Source organism: Typopeltis vanoorti, chromosome 12, assembly GCF_054136105.1.
Source record: "Typopeltis vanoorti isolate ZY-2024b chromosome 12, IOZ_Tvanoo_1.0, whole genome shotgun sequence".
Lineage (NCBI taxonomy): Eukaryota > Metazoa > Arthropoda > Arachnida > Uropygi > Thelyphonidae > Typopeltis > Typopeltis vanoorti.
This window is the reverse complement of record NC_143560.1, coordinates 122,732,647-122,749,142: the sequence shown is the minus strand read 5'-3', so window position 1 is coordinate 122,749,142 and position 16,496 is coordinate 122,732,647. Positions and strand designations below refer to the sequence as shown.

Sequence of the window (16,496 nt, the reverse complement as noted above, 5' to 3'; positions counted from 1 at the left end):
AATCTAGTATTGTAAGCTAACCATAAAACTACACCTACAGAATAATAAGGAGTGAAGAGAGGCTATCCATTCAGTATATTGGCCTCATAGCCATAGCTGCTGCAAACATAATTCAAAGCACAGCCAACCAGCCAACTATCCGGTTAAACACAGCCAAAAGTCTGCAATATGCCCATTTGGATTTGTGGTTAGTTCCATTATTGGTCTTTGATAGCAGATAGGGTTTAGTTGTATGAATGGTAACAAGAGAGCATATCTCTTTGCCTTGGTTGATTACCAGTGTTGTCTTTTGTTCATATTTAGGGCTGCTTAAAAAATCATTCGATCATGCACCACCCAGTCAGGCAATGCATTCACTCATTCACTACCCCTTGTGCAAAAAATCTCATTTTCACTTCCTTATTCACATGACCTTTGCACTTTCCAGGCATGACCTCTTGTTCCCCGATCACTAAATGCAACAATTCCCCTGTATCTGTTCAACAGGATAAGCTCTTCTCGCCAATTTATACATTTCAGTAATATCACATCTTCTACTCCTCCTATTTACCTAGTTCTGCAGATCACATTTGCTTAATCTCTCTGTCCTTATATTCAACATTTCAAAACTCAGAGTCTCAGCTGTTCATCTCTGAACTCTCTGCATTCTATCCATCCATCCATCCTCATTTGTATTCTGCACAGATCTAGTCACCAGATCTTTTCACAGAAATCCAAATGAGGCTTGATCAGTGCCTTATACAGTGGAATTATCAGCTCCTTATCCATACTTGTCGGTGTTCTATGTATTATGACAGCAGTTTTCTAGGTAATACTTGCAACTTTTGCAATGCGTCTACTGAACTTCAGTTGTTCACGAAGATCCTGAGGTTCCTCACCTCCTCTACCTCCCAAAGCAAAATTTCTTCAGTATGATAAAGCTCATTCCATTGTTCCTGGCCAAAGTGCATAACTTTACACTTAGCAATACTGAAGTGACATCCCCATTCTTTAGCATGAAGCACCAACCTATTTGAATCTTCTTGCAGCAAAACATCATATCAGAACTTCTTGATGTTGCTCTTACTAATTAAACATAATCAGCAAACAACTGAATATTTCCTCTTAACCCTGAACTGTGTATTATTAATATATAAATTAAACGATAATGGTTGGTCCCAGAACAGAACCTTGTGCCACCCCACTCGTAACTTTCTTTTTTTCAGGACACTGTACCCCTTCTGACACAGGTATGGTTGACCCCTTCAGTCAACCATACCTGTAACCAAGCTACCAACTGACTATCCATCACATCCTGCTCAAGTAATTTTTTCTACTTGAAGTATAAAAATTCATAAATTATCTGAAATGTGGAAAGGTAGCTAGAGTAGATGATAACCAGAAATGTGCAAATATGGAGATAAAACTGTTGTAACAGTAGGTTATCATATGGTATTGTATCAAACACTTTTGCAAAATCCAGATAAATCACTATATAAGCACTTCATCTCTCCATTACACTAGTCACCCTATTATAAAATGTAACAGTGTTACTAATGCAAGAGCTCTCCATAACAAACCCATGCTATTTTCTTAAAATATTTCCATTCTCATCAATCCAGTTTGTATTCAGTCTCTAACTAGCCTCTCTAACATTTTCACCACTACACCTGATATACACACTGGCCTGTGGTTTGACACTATCTGGGATTTTCCATTATGCAGTGACACTATTTTTCCTTCTTTCCATTCTTCTGGGATTGTTCCTGTTGCCAGACTGCTGTTGAACAGCAGTCTGGCAACAGGAACAATCCTTCTCTTGAATACTCTCTTGAATATTCCTTCTCTAAAAGGAATATTCAAGAGAGTTAGCAGTGCCTCTGACCTATGTGTTAGGACTTAAGTGTTGGGAGGATCTCGTGTTGGAGACTTAATGGAGTAAAACAGCACACTAGGAAAGGACTAAAAACAATATTTCATTTTTCAATACAATATGCAATTTGTATACACAAAGGCAAAACAAACCTAAGTGAAACACATGGATAAAAGACTAAAATCCTGACTTGGAGGGGCTCCCTGTTGGAGGCCTCGAATGTAAACTGGAATCGTAAAGGATTATTATTTCTCATATTTGTTCAGATTAGGTTGATTTCTGAGGACAGCTGCTAATTTTAAAAACAATATTTCTCTTCTAAACTTGATGCAATTGAGCAAGACAGTTTCATCCCCATGAACTGAGGAGAGGTTACTATTAGAAAGGCATGTTACTACACCAAGATTGGTCTGCATTTATTTAAAAAAAAAAAAAAAAAATCTGACATGCATAGACCTGGATATTCTACAGAATATGATGGCATTAAGTAGCTTTTGTTCCATTACACACACATTTAATTCAACGGTTTTTACTTTGTTATATTTATTAAGTTGTTGAGTTTTGTAATTTTTTTATGTTATTATAATTTCTAGTTTTTTAATTAGCTAATATAAGACCTTATTTTTCCTAACGAAGTAAGTCCAATGACTTAAGAAACTAGTCAAGTTTTATTCTATTAAGACTAATTCTCTCTGCTAAATGTGTGGTTGCTATACTGGCATCTTAATGAACAGTTATTAATTGTGCCTAATATTGCTGTACTTCAGCAAATTTTCATTTAACTTCCAGTATGGCGACATGTTCCTTAACAAAAATTAGATTTGATTAAACTAAACAATATAACCTGACAAATGTCATAACTCATTGGACTTTAAATCATCAGGGTACAATACCTGTATTAAAAAAAGTAGAAAAAAATAGTTAGATATAAAAGATTTTTCATGAACTTCAACAGTCTAGTACATATAAACAGTGACAACAAACAAACATTCAATTAACTAATGTGCAGAATTCGAACAACTCCAGCTGCTGCCGCCACGCTCTGTGGCACAACATGTCACATCCCAGCTCTGTGGTTGTTAGACTTTTTATAAATGCATACCAAACTTGGTGAAGGATTAAACCTTGGTGTTTGTTATATTTTGGGGGCATTGAGCATTTCTGAACCGTTTGCAAACTTTTTTATAAATCAGTTATGATCACCATAACTTTCCTTTCCAAAATAGTTGGCGGTCTGCACCTTACATGGATGGATGGCCAATCCCTGTCTGTGCCTCCTCTTCCATCTCATCTGGTCTATGTTGCAAATGCCACAAGAACAACGAACTCTATACACTCATGGTCCCTTTATATTATGTATATTTTTCTGTGCTTTCTTAAAGTTAAAAAAAAAAAGATTTTGTTTAGAGAGTTACATTGTATTAAATACAAAGTATTCTATTTTGTTCAGTCTGCAGCTAATTGCCAGCTGGATAAATCTACTTGCCAGAAGCAAAGGGGCAAACATATTTGCATGGGTAAACCAGAAATTAGAAAAGAGCAGCAAGTGAATAATCTACTCTAAACTTGTGCTCCCACATTTTATTGTGATTGTAAATGTTTTTCGTTAAAATTAATCAATAAATGGAAATCTTAACAGCAAGTACTAAGAAGCTGACTTTTCCTGCACAACCTGTAAGTACTTATAATGCATCAAATCAGTTATCTTTTCAATTAAAAATCAGTCACATGTAGGTATCTGCTATGTCTACCGTGCAAAGCAAAGATGGAGGCAATGAAGGCCAACAATGGAAGAGCACCGCAATAAAAAAATTCTATATTGTGCAACTTCTGTTGCCACTGGATACATGCTTCCTGTGCAAAAATTGATGAATTGGCACACAAGCATTTATCGACCTCAACCAGCCCTTTTTCTATTTGCTGTGCCTCCCTTCTGTAAAACAACTTCTGAACTTAGGTAAACGAGTTAAATCCTCAAACAGCACCTTAATATTATAAACAAAACTTTCTCCTCCAAAATCTGAATACTGGAAGCTAAGCTTGAACTACTAGATAATCAGCACTACAATGCAAGTGCATCCTTGCCCACCAATGAGCTCCATGACCTAAATGAATCAAAGGTACACAGCTCGACTGAGGCTGAAAACAAGAAATTCACCAACATTATTTTGAACTTTCTAATGGAAAATGGCAAATCACTAAAAGATGACATCAGCAAATTATTTGATTCTAGAAGTATCGTCAGGTACCATAATTTTGAACCTAAAAATAAAAGAAAGGATGGAGTAAACTTTCCAAGCCTCATGAAAGTGACTTGTGATATACCGACAAGCACATCTAAACTAATAACAGCAATTAATAACAAGTTCTAGGACACTTGTCCCCAATTGCGCATACATGTTCAATCTGACCTATCATCTCCCAGAGATGAACAGAGAGAATAAGGATGTCATCTTCGAAAACAACTTGAAGAAAAATGCCAAAATGAAGACAACAGTCGGACATGTAGATTACAAACAAGTTAAATTAGTGTGAAAATCAAGTGATACCACTAGTAACCACCGTAGATATCACATAGGCACTGCATAGGAAATGTGCAAGACCTTTGCGGTCAAATATATGCCCCACAGAATCTTGCATATCCACTTCATCCGTGGCCTCAACTCCAACCTTAATAGTGTCCACTACCATCTTCAGTCTACCAAATCCCACCTACTCTTTTTGGCAGAAACTCAAATATCACCTTCTCACCCCCAGCACTATTCATCTCAACCTTCTAAACTACACACTTTAACTCCTTTCGACCTAAGGGTGGCATCTGTGCATATATCCACTCTGACATACCTTGTCAGAGAGCACCCAACCTAGAATCTCCCAACTTTGATCTTCTTTGGTTGAAAATATCCCTTCCCCACTCAGTCAAATTCATTTGCTGTCTGTATCGCTCTCCTAATGCCATCAATCACTCTGAGCTCTTTAATTTCCTCTCCTTAAAAATTGATTTTCTTCAGTCCCACTTTCCTAACAGAAAAATCATCCTCCTAGGAGATTTTAATGTCCACAACACCAACTGACTTTCTTCTGTGCAAGATCTGCACAACTGGCTTTCCAGTTGTACAGATCTTGCCTCCCCCTAGTGGTAATTGTGTAGTGGGTCTCCCCTAGGTAATTCTGACCACAATCTAGTGCTCATCTCCTCCACCATGCAACTATGTTTACACAGCCACTCCCATACAAGAGAAGTTTGGCATTATAACAGTGCCAACTGGAACAGCCTCAAATTGGCAAACCTAACTCATGGTTGGACTATTGAGGATTGCTTTATTGACACCAAACGTGTCAATAAAGCAATCCCCATTGGCATGGACACACATTTCCCCACACTACTCTGAACTGTCATCCCCTAACTAAACTCTAGTTCTCCAAAAGATGTCAAATCTTTTGATGAATAGCCAAAGCTGTACAAATAAAAAATCAAGCATACCACCACTGGTGCACATCAAGAACTACATCCTCCTTTAGTGCCTTACTCAAGCATAAAATAGCTGCAAGAAAACTCTCAATGGTTCCCAAACAGAGCTTGAAAGAGTAATAAGCAGGAAACTTATAGCCTGTCCAAACAGCAGCTGAGCCTTTTGGTCTCTTGCCAAAGTAACTTGTCATTACTTTTGCACAACACTGTTCTTACCCGAATCATATACCCAGATGGCTCTGTTGCATCATCACCCAAAGAAAAAGCCAATCTCCTAGCTTCCAATGCATGCATAACTGACAATGGTAAATGTCCCACCCACAATCATTCCAGATGCCCAATATACAAGGTGTCCACATTGGACCTCCCTAGTTTCAATGTGTTACTACTTAAGTGTATGGACCATGGTTTTGAAATTGTACAAATGAAAAGATTTTGTAAAAAAATTCTGAATGAAGCTTGTAGAGTCTCTTGAACGTTTGAACAACCCAAACCAAATCTTTCTGCATTTTGATTTTTTTACCGTTCTTTGAAATTGGGGAGGTCCAATGTGGACACCCTGTGCAATGTCCCCTATATTCTTTTGCCAGAAAGAAATCAGTAAAATATTGTACAAATTAGACACAAAAAATTTTCCTGGCCCTCATGGCATTCCTCCAATTGTCTTGAATGTTTGTGCACCAGAACTGAACTCCTATCCTATGTCGCCTGTATATACTCTCTCTCTTTCTCTTACTCCACTTATCTATCCCACAGCCTTGGAAATTGGCTTATATTTAACTCATTCCCAAGAACGACGACAAATCACTGCCATTAACTACCACCCTATCTCACTTACCTCAGTTCTATCTAAAGTAATGGAGAAAGCCATCAATTCCCAACTCCTACATTACCACAAAGGCACCCAGCTAATAAATGACCACCAGCATGGATCTACTCACATATATCACCCATCTCTGGATAAATGTCATGAAGAAGATTGGTGAATTTCAAGTGGTTGCACGTGATATCTCCAAAGCTTTTGACCAGGTCTGGCACAAAGACTTACTAAGCAAACAACCACCATTTGGTGTGTCTCAGGGCTTCTGCAGTTGGATTGCCAGCTTTCTGTCTGCACACACTATGTGTGTTGGTGAATGGTTTGTTATCTTCTCACTTTTCAACTAATACTGGAGTCCCACAAGGTTCTGTTCTCTCACCAACCCTCTTCCTTCTATATATCAATGACTTACTTCAGCTGACCTCCAATTCAATACACAGTTTTGCAGATGACAGCACATTGCATTCCTCCTTTTCATTTTATAAACTTTACTCTACACAACTCACCTCAACCTACAGAATATCAACCACCACTGCCCTCAATTCTGATCTCCAAGTGATCCTCCAATCGGATTCAGATAACTTTGTCAATTTCAATGCAATAAAACCCAATTGTCTTTTTTCTCACAAAAAAGAAAATTTTTCTCCTACTATTATTTTTAACAACACTCAAATTTCCAGACAAGATGAGATTTCTCTTCTTTAAATCACCCTAACATCAAGCCCCTCCTGGCATAAACACATCACAGCCATTGCATCCTCAGCTTCTAAAAAAAATAGAATTTCTCTTTTGCTCAAGACATTACTTCACCTCAGAACATCTGTTAACCTTATACAAATCATAAATCGACTCAGCTATTCAATACTGCTTTTGCACGTTTGGATAATAACACAATTATTGTGTTATTATCCCTTTTCAAATAGACATTCCAATTTAATTAAAAAAAAAAAACATGGTTACAGCAGGTGATGTGATTTCTATGAACATGAGTGAATTATATATTCACTTATACTTTTACATTTGAGAAGGGTGGTCTGAAAAGTTCTCGGCCTCGACCATAGAAGGCAACACTATCAGCATGATTTTCTTTTTTTTTTCTAAGTTGGTACATCTGTCATAAGCATCCATGTGAAATTGCAAGTTATTCTATAAAGTAGTTTGTTTTATACAGCTGTCTCTGAAGCAAAAGTGTTATCTGTATCCCCTGAAATGGATAAAATCGAATATCATGCAGTTATAAAATTTTTTGTAAAAGAAGGTTTAACACCAAAAGAAATTCATTTGAAGTTCATAAAAGTTTATGGGCACTCTTCTACTTTGTTTTTGACAATTAAGAAATGGGTTGCCGAGTTTAAACGTGGTGCGTACCAGCCTTGAAGATGACCCACGTGAAGGACATCCAAAAAGTGTAACAACACCAGAAATCATCAATCAAGTGCATGATATGGTATTGGATGGCCGATGAGTCAAAGTGCGTGAAATTGCTGAGACTATAGGCATTTCAAAAGAACATGTACGATATATTTTGCATGAAGAATTGCAAATGAAAAAGCTTTGTGCAACTTGGGTGCCGAGCTTGTTCACAGCAGATCAAAAACACAATCGTATGAAAATCTCTGAACAGTGATTGGAGCGTTTTAACAAGAATAACACTGATTTTGTGCATTGATTTAAATTTTGTGCATTGAATAACCGGACAGTGAAGACCGGTTATTCAGCACCAAAGAAGACAAAGTTGATTCCATCAGCAGGAAAAGTCATGGCATCAGTGTTTTGGGATGCTAAAGGCATTTTGTTTATTAATTATCTTGAAAAGGGTAAAACAATAACCAGGGAATATTATTCCGATCTTTTAACCAGACTAGACGAAAAAATTTGTAAGAAAAGACAAGGTTTGCAGAAGAAAAAATCATCTTTCATCAGGACAATGCACCAGCCCACAAAGGTGTTTTGGCAATGGGATCTGCACTATGAATTGTTGGAACATCCACCCTATTCCCCAGATTTGGCTCCCTCGGAATTCTATCTCTTCCCAAAATTAAAACCCTTCCTTGTTGGTCAGCATTTTTCTTTGAATTGAGAGGGTGATTGCAGCTGTAGAGGGGTATTTTGCAGATCTTACTGAGAACCAGTATAGGGATAATGATGCTGGAGCATCGCTGGAATAAATGTATTAGTCTTATGAGTTGAAAAATAAAAATAATTTTGAAATTATAAATTTTTTTTTTCATTGTTAGACCAAGAACTTTTCAGACCACCCTTGTATGTGTTCCCAAGTTTATTTATTCATCATGTCTTATATAGACTTTCGTATTCAGTGTGCACTATTAATCTTTTTGTCGTATATCTCCCTATATGCAATTCCATAATTTTAATTATATTTTAATTGAGTAATTTTCATTTAAAACCTTCTCTGTATGATGCACTTTTACATCTTGTAATGAGTTTGTACTCTTTTGCCCTTCAGCTATGTTTGTTTATAATTGTGTTAATGACTATGTTCTCAGTTTTCACAGGTTCCTAATAGTATTATGTGACTGGCCAGAGAGCAATAGAACCGAAGTGCTCTGTTTTCTTTTCTTTTCTGTGTATTCACTCTGATGCGATGAGATATTCATCTCGAAATATTAGTGGTTTATATTAAATTCCTTATTTTCCTTATATAATTTATGTGCAGTGGCAGGTCATAAGAATTTACAGTGGTGGGGATGCAATGCTACCAGCCCAACTGCACATAAATCACACGTTACTCCCACTAGGTAGCAGTTTGGTGCAGTCTGCACTGAATTAACTGCACTTGCTAACTTCAAACTTTGTTTAAAAATTCTGGTCACCTCACAAAAGTCAACTCCAGTGTTGAGCATACTTGCCAGTACTGATACCAGCCTAGCCCGCACAGCAAATTGACTATTGCAAAATACAACTATTGTTACAAAATGAATTATATAAAATACTATCGAGTGGTATTGTATTACAAACAAGAAAATAATAGTTTTTAGATCCGTTTTAACGACAACGACATTAACTTGTGTTGTTTGTGCTCAATTAATAGTAGCATATCTTGGACTACAATGCTGCCAGCCCAAACTGCACATAAATCACATGTTATCCCCACTAGGTAGTGTTTTTGTGCGGTCTGCTTTGAATGCAGCTCCAGCATTATGTATACTTGCCAATATTGATACCAACCCTAGCCTGCACAGCAAATTGACCATCACAAAATACTATCAAGCAGTACTGCATTACAAACAAGAAAATAACGGGTTTTAGATATATATATATATAAATATATATATAAATTTAAGAACAGCGATAATAAAACAGGAACTTTCATTTTATACTGGAAAGGGGCTGCAGCCCTTATGGATGAGCCCACTGTTTATGTGTATAGTCATTCAATCATGTCTATGAATTACATTAATATTATTATTATTATTATTAAGGGTATCTCCATGGAGTCAGTAGACTCATCGCGGGAGACCCAAACTAGTAAAACAATATCTGTCATATCTCTTCTTGAATTCATTTACAGACGAAGAGCTCACAACTAAGTCAGGCAATGAATTCCACTCATTCACCACCCTCCAGGCAAAAAACCTTGTTCTGACACCTTTGTTAACCACACTCTTCTTTAATTTCCAGAGATGACTTCTTGTTCTTCCATCACTATCACACAGCTGAAACATTTCCCCTGCATCAATCCTATAAAAACCTTTCAGTAATTTGAATGTTTCTATCATATCCCCTCTTCTTCGCCTATCAACCAATCTCTGCAATCCACAAGCTCTCAATCTATCAATGTAGGGAGCATTTTTTATATCACTCACCAACTTGGTCACTCTTCTCTGAACCCTCTCCACAGCCTCCTCATCTCCAAGGAATCCAGGTGACCAGACCTGAGCACAGTAATCCAAATGTGGAAGTATCAATGCTTTATAAAGGGGAATAATAACCTCTTTATCTCTGGATGTCAGTGTGTTCCTCAACAACCAAGTAATCCTATGTGCAATCTTGCACACCTTAGCAATGTGTCCTCTGAACTTCATCTCCCTATCTACTAATACCCTTAAGTCCCTAGCCTCATCAATCTCTTGGAGTACCTTTCCATCGATGTAGTACACAGCTGGTAATCTTTTAATCCCAAAATGCATGACGTTACACTTTTCTGCAATTGAATTAACATCCACTATCTTTTGCCCATTTTACCAGCTTATTTAAATCCTCCTGCAAGCTTTCAACATCAGCTTGATTTTTTATTGCACTACACAACTTTGCATCATCAGCAAACAACTGAATATCTCCCTTTAAGCCATTTCCTATATTAACAATAGTAATTCTTATATTCCAGCAAATAGTCTCTTTTCAAAGAAACAGTGGAGTCATTCCCTGCAATAATAATAACTGAAAATCTTACCTTGGTCTCTGTATAATCTTAACTGTTCAGGACTACTTCGGGAAACACTTCCATGAAGTTCTGATGGAATTGGTTGCAAAAGTTCATCAAGCTTTTCATTATCATCACTTGCTAACTGCAAACTTTGTTTAAAAATTCTGGTCACCTCACAAAAGTCAATACTTTGAATATCGTTATATAATTGTCTTTTATGTTCAAAACTTAACTGATGCCAGAATTTAAGTAAATGATCTTGTCCAAATGAAGTGAGCTTTGCAAGAAGCTCTTCATAATCCATTGTTTAAACCTAAAGAAGCATAAAAAAGCAGAAGCATCATTTAATCAATATTTTATTTCAAAATGAAATTTTACACTGCTCAGTAAATCTATAAATAATTAGCCAATTTAAAAAAACAATTCATATTATGGGAAATCTGTTTTCTGGAGTGATTTTTTGTGCAATTATGCAATAGCAGTAAATGTCATATTTTTTAACTAACATTATAAAAAATTAATCATCATTTTCTGCAGTTTGGTAAATAATATATATCTTCTAATGTAACTGAGTTGTTTGTTTGTTGAGAATTGATGAAACATGACTTGTTGATTAAAAAAAGTTACTAGCATATCATATGTTTCTGGAGCTGCCCCATAATTGCATTTGTAATCAGTTAGCATCATCCAGGCATCTCCATGGAATCCTAAGACTGTCTGCAGAGGATCTGCAACCATTATTCACAAAGTTTTTATCATATTTATCAAAATCATTCATTGATGATGCACTCCCACTACCTCCAGCAATTCATTCTGCTCCATCATTTCTCAAACAAAAAAATGTAGTTCAGATGTCTTTGCTACTCTCTCTTCCTCTTATCATGTATTCAAAAATTTCTTTTGCATCTATCTATATGCATCTGTTTCTATCATATTCTAGAGAGTGTCAGTCACATTTGAAACAGTTCCATCAAGACTTCCTCATTCAAAAAAAGATTAGTCCCACTTTTTTTATTATTATTATTATCCTATAATAATAATGATTATAGGCCCTTGGATGAGTGGTCCAAGGACCTACAATCATTGGGGCTTACGGAACAATGGGAGAAATTTTTTTTTTCCAATAAACTACAATTTAAACAAAAAAAACAGCAATTTAACTAAATTGTTGTTTTTTTGAATCATTAATAAAAAAAAAAATGTTTGTGTCATTCCCTCTTCAAGAAAAAGTGCATGCAAAAATAAACATGACTATCAATTACATTATAGTGATTCCCCTTTGATTTGTGGAACAATTGTACACTCTTTTCACTCTTCTGAAACTCGCCTTGTTGCAAAATTCATGTTTAACAGGTATGCCCAAGATGATGTTAAATCCCTGTAGTGTTTTTTCACACAGTAATAGTGATACAATGTCACCTCAAGTTCTACTGCTTTATTAGCATTAGTCCCTCCGTCACCATATACTGCATTCATGCTATCCTTACCAACTCAGTTGCCTTCCTGGTTTGTTGCCTGAGTTGTCATGTACTGTTCCATAAAGTCTTCTTTTATGGATTGCAAGTTTAATCTCTTCACTCATCCATTTTACTCCTACTTTATTTAGCTTTTCCACCTCTGGAATACATCCAGACATTACTATTATTAAATCAGTATCTAAGCAGCATCTAGCTCCTTTCGACCAAACTTCTCTTTCCAAGATAACAGCTTCCATTTGTCTCCCAAGTCTTTTTTTATTTTTTTTTTATTTTTATAATATCCTTTCTTCACGTAAGTTCTCATATGACTGGTTATAACTCTGGTGATAGCTTCATGGTCACTCTTGCCAACTGGAGGATGATTAGAGGTCTCATTCACAATCATATCCACTGATGATATGACTCAGATCTAAGACTCTCAATCCTCTTGCCCTGTGTTCCAAACTACAAGAAATTTATTCGCCTTATTCCCTGATGCTATGTCTTCATTCCAATCAATACTGCCATAATTAAAATCATTCATGATCACCACTCTCTTGCTCACTAGCCAATATGTCTATACATTTCTTTGTCTTCACATTCCCCCAACTTATATTCAACTAAATATTTCATCCTATCAACCTCCACCTCACATCATACTGCTTCCAAACCATTGTCACTATTTTCCCCTTGTATCTCAACTTTGTATGGACATCATTCCCCTGCTATAATCAATAGCACTCAACTCCTCTCTTCTTATCCTTGTCTTTATCTTTATGAAAAACAGCATACTCTTCTATTTCTATTACTATCAGGATATAACATTCTCATCCAACCATGTTTCACTTATTCCAACCATTTTCAGATGAATAAACTCAATCAATGCAACAATTTAATCTCTCTTATTTCTAATGCTCCTGGCATTCATAAATAAACATGCAATTCATTTTTATCTATAACCCACACCACCTCTAATCTGTGACTTTGACTTCTCCACACCTGCTCACTTTTATAACCCTTTACGACATAATATTTCCATAGACACAACTACTTCCATCCATCTCAGGCTATTCTATTCCTATGCTGACGCCCCGTACATGCATTCATTACTACTTTCGGAATCCAGTCTCCTTACACCATCTCCCTGTACACCCTAACAAATCCCCTGCTCATTTCCCTGTCCAGCTTGCATTCCTGTTCCGACAATCTCATCTCTTACACTACTCTCTTTATTCACAAATTCATTCTCACCTGTTTCACTCCCTTCCTTTCTCACATTACCTCCCTCCTCAGATCTCTTTTTCACATCATTCGTCACACTCCTTTCTAGTAACAGTCTCTTGAATCCATTCCACACATCAACAAGCTACACAAATTTGTCCTCACAGAGTTTTGCTAGTATGCCATTCACAATTTTTGTTCAGCACCTCAATTCATCATTGTCATTCCTGAGCAAACATACTAACTACCCCTCCTACCATACTGTTGCCTCTTTCACTCACCTCAATAATCTCCTGATATCAACTATGCCTTCTCCCTATGCCAAACCAAATCATTCATTCCTACAACTACCAAAAACTTCCTAGCATTTTCACTTCTTATATCCAAAGCATCAATTACCCTGCTCATCCCTCTTGGAAAGCAACCTTGGGTATCTCTCATCCAGCAAACCACTAATAATGAAATCTCCATACATCATCACTTTTGAATCAATTGCCACCTAGCCTGGTTGGCTGAGTGGTAAGCGCATCCACTCTCCGGCCAAAAAGCTGAGGGTTCAAATCCCGCTATGGGCATGGATGTTTGTGATTGTCTGTGAAAATATTAGTGGTGATGATGGGCAGTAGATGGCACTGGTGTAGATGATGATGGTGGTAGTTGTGATTCACTGTAGTTGGTGGACTGAGTGGTAGAGACAGAAAGTTGTAGAGCAGGTGCTCTCCCTCGATGAGTCTTTGGACTCCCTGGAGGTGCTGCGTAATAATAATAATTTTATTCTTTCACAGTCTTCTGCTCATCAAATTTCTAATTGCATTTTAAACATGCCTAATCTTGTTTCTCATGTTGATCATCTCATTCTTCAGCTCTTGCATTCTGGCAATCATACTTTCTTTGATGCAGCAATCACACTCACTTTTGCTTCATTAGTCATGCTCTCTTCCCACAATCAATCTCACTTTTTCTCTATCAGTCATGCTCTATCCTGCAATCATGCTTGCTTTTGCTCTTTTAGGCTCTTCAATAATCATATTCTTTCACTCACTGTTCTGCTATTACTGCCTTCTGTTTTTTGTCTAACATTCACTCTTCATTATTGATTTTCACCTAATACTTAACAATCCATCAAAATATTACACTTTCTGCAGATCAATATCCTGTCACTTCTCTTATTCAATTTCTTGACAAAATGAGCCTCTGTAGCTCAGTCAGTATAAATGATGCCCATTGGTTGGAAAGAGCTTGGTTTGAATCCCATCTAGTATGTGAAAAACCTTCATTAGGGCTTTTTAATTGAAAGTGAATTTTCCAGTCTCATACAGAGGTGGCAGGCTTCCCCCCCCCCAAGAAACTCAGATTTTTCATCCCATAAAACAGGCAAAACCAACAAAAACAACACATGCAATTTACATATATAAGCCTTATAGCCTTAGTTGCTTCAGGTGTACATCCAAAATAAATAATGCTTAACAAACATATCTTCCACAACCCCCCTCCCAAACAATACTACACTCACAACAATGAACCAGCTTTAAAAAATTTACACCACTCACCATTTTTGATTTTTTCATTGCACATCTCATTCATGTTCTCATAATCATTTTGCTTACCATAAGCTAAAATTACACAAAAATCACAACTAAGCCTACTAACAATCTCAACAATTACCATTAATTTGTTCTCAACTATTATATAAATAAATAAAATTTCACTGAAATGCATACAAGTTTTTGCCAATATTACAGAAAATAAACTTATCTTGGCTTGAGAAGTTCCACTGGCAATCTTCTTCTGATGCCATCTAGTAGGACCTGGTTTAACACTTCCAATATTCTGTCTCTGTCAGAGATATCATCAGGAATGGAATGTATGACTGTGGTGTGCAGGCAACTCAAAGAAAGTTGACCAGGTGTGCCTGCTATGGATGTCAGTTGATAACCCTTGGTTGTTAGGTGTCAGATCTTAATTTGGGACAGATTCTTCCAATATCTTGCGGAATTTTACATATCCATATTCATTTAGGTTAGAGTGATTCTAACAGCAGCTGCAGCTTATACAAAAAAGTCTCATGTTTAACTTGTGGACAGTTCCTAGAATATGTTCTACAAGGCCTGATTGTACATAAGGCAGATGTATTTTTTAATCTTCAAGACAGATGTCTGCTGTTCACCCAGTTTGTTCAAAATAAGTCACTTTTCGGGGGGTGAGGAATTTTGTAGCTTCCTAGAACTGAGAGGTGAAGAGATTGATTTTTAGGGAAGTGAACAAGGATAACTAACTAGATACATAATTTGTAAACATTACAGAGATTACATTTCTTTAAAGTTCTGTTTTGTGTGTGTGTGTGTATGTGTGTGTGTGTGTGCGTGCGCATGTGATCCTAAGATACATTAAAGAGTAATGGATAAAATATATTCATTTTTATTTTTATTTTATTGTAATCTCTACACAAGAGCATCGGTGCCGTGTGAGGTGCAGGTAAGGCTAGTGAAAGAACTTAACATTTTTCTTAGAGTTGCAGGCTGCAAATGTTTGGAAATCACTTTATGAGGATGGTTGTTCCAGAGGACAAAGGAAGTTGCTGATCTCGTTTTAAAAAGCCCAACATGGAGGTACCTACAGAAGAGATACAGAGCTAAAACAGTTTGTCTGCAAGATAGAGGTTGAAATAAGTCTGCAAGGGAGGGGGGGGTCATCAATGAGCCAAGCTTTTCCTCTGGACAGCATCATTGAGAATATTTTAGAGAGGTTTTATGCACCACTCCAACCATGTGAACAATATCCTGAGAAGGAGCAAATTTAGGATTTATATAGAGTTAGGTAGTTGGGTGGATGAAAAACAGAATTTTGAGAGCAAAAGAATGCCTAGTTTTTTTTTTAGAGTTTTTTGAGAAAGCAACTGATATGATATGATTATGCCAAGAGAGAGATTGAAGGTAAACGTCAGTCGAAGGAGAGAGATCTGATCCTGTCTGGCAATTTGTGTTACTAAGGGTAAAGGAAGGTGAACTGAGGTTCCCTTTTGTGAGTGAAATGAAAAGACTGTGTTTTTGTAGCACTGAATGTGACCAGGTTATCACTGCCACAATGAAGGATAGTGGACGATGGTCTATGCTGTGAATGCTATAGATTGGTGGTAGGGATTTATATTTTCTTAATATATATTGGAATTCTAGTGAGAACGGAGATTAGCTCTGCTAGTTATTGTTTTAATAATATCATACTCCTGGAAAGGAGGGTAACTGAATGACTATCTGTGAATGTATCTGCCTAGGTGAGTTGGTTTTCTG

General features: G+C 36.7%; 1 protein-coding gene across 4 annotated transcripts in view; it reads right to left on the bottom strand.

Annotated features, from left to right (window-relative positions):
• LOC150101196 (UDP-N-acetylhexosamine pyrophosphorylase-like) overlaps positions 1 to 16,496 on the bottom strand; it is a 176,753-nt gene that overhangs the window by 149,959 nt on the left and 10,298 nt on the right. For all 4 annotated transcript variants that reach the window (XM_090401150.1, XM_090401148.1, XM_090401151.1 and 1 more), the window contains exon 2: positions 10,559 to 10,844. In XM_090401150.1, the coding sequence (XP_090257276.1) occupies positions 10,559 to 10,835 (277 nt within the window). In that variant the 5' untranslated portion in view covers positions 10,836 to 10,844. The remainder of the gene's footprint in view (positions 1 to 10,558; positions 10,845 to 16,496) is intronic.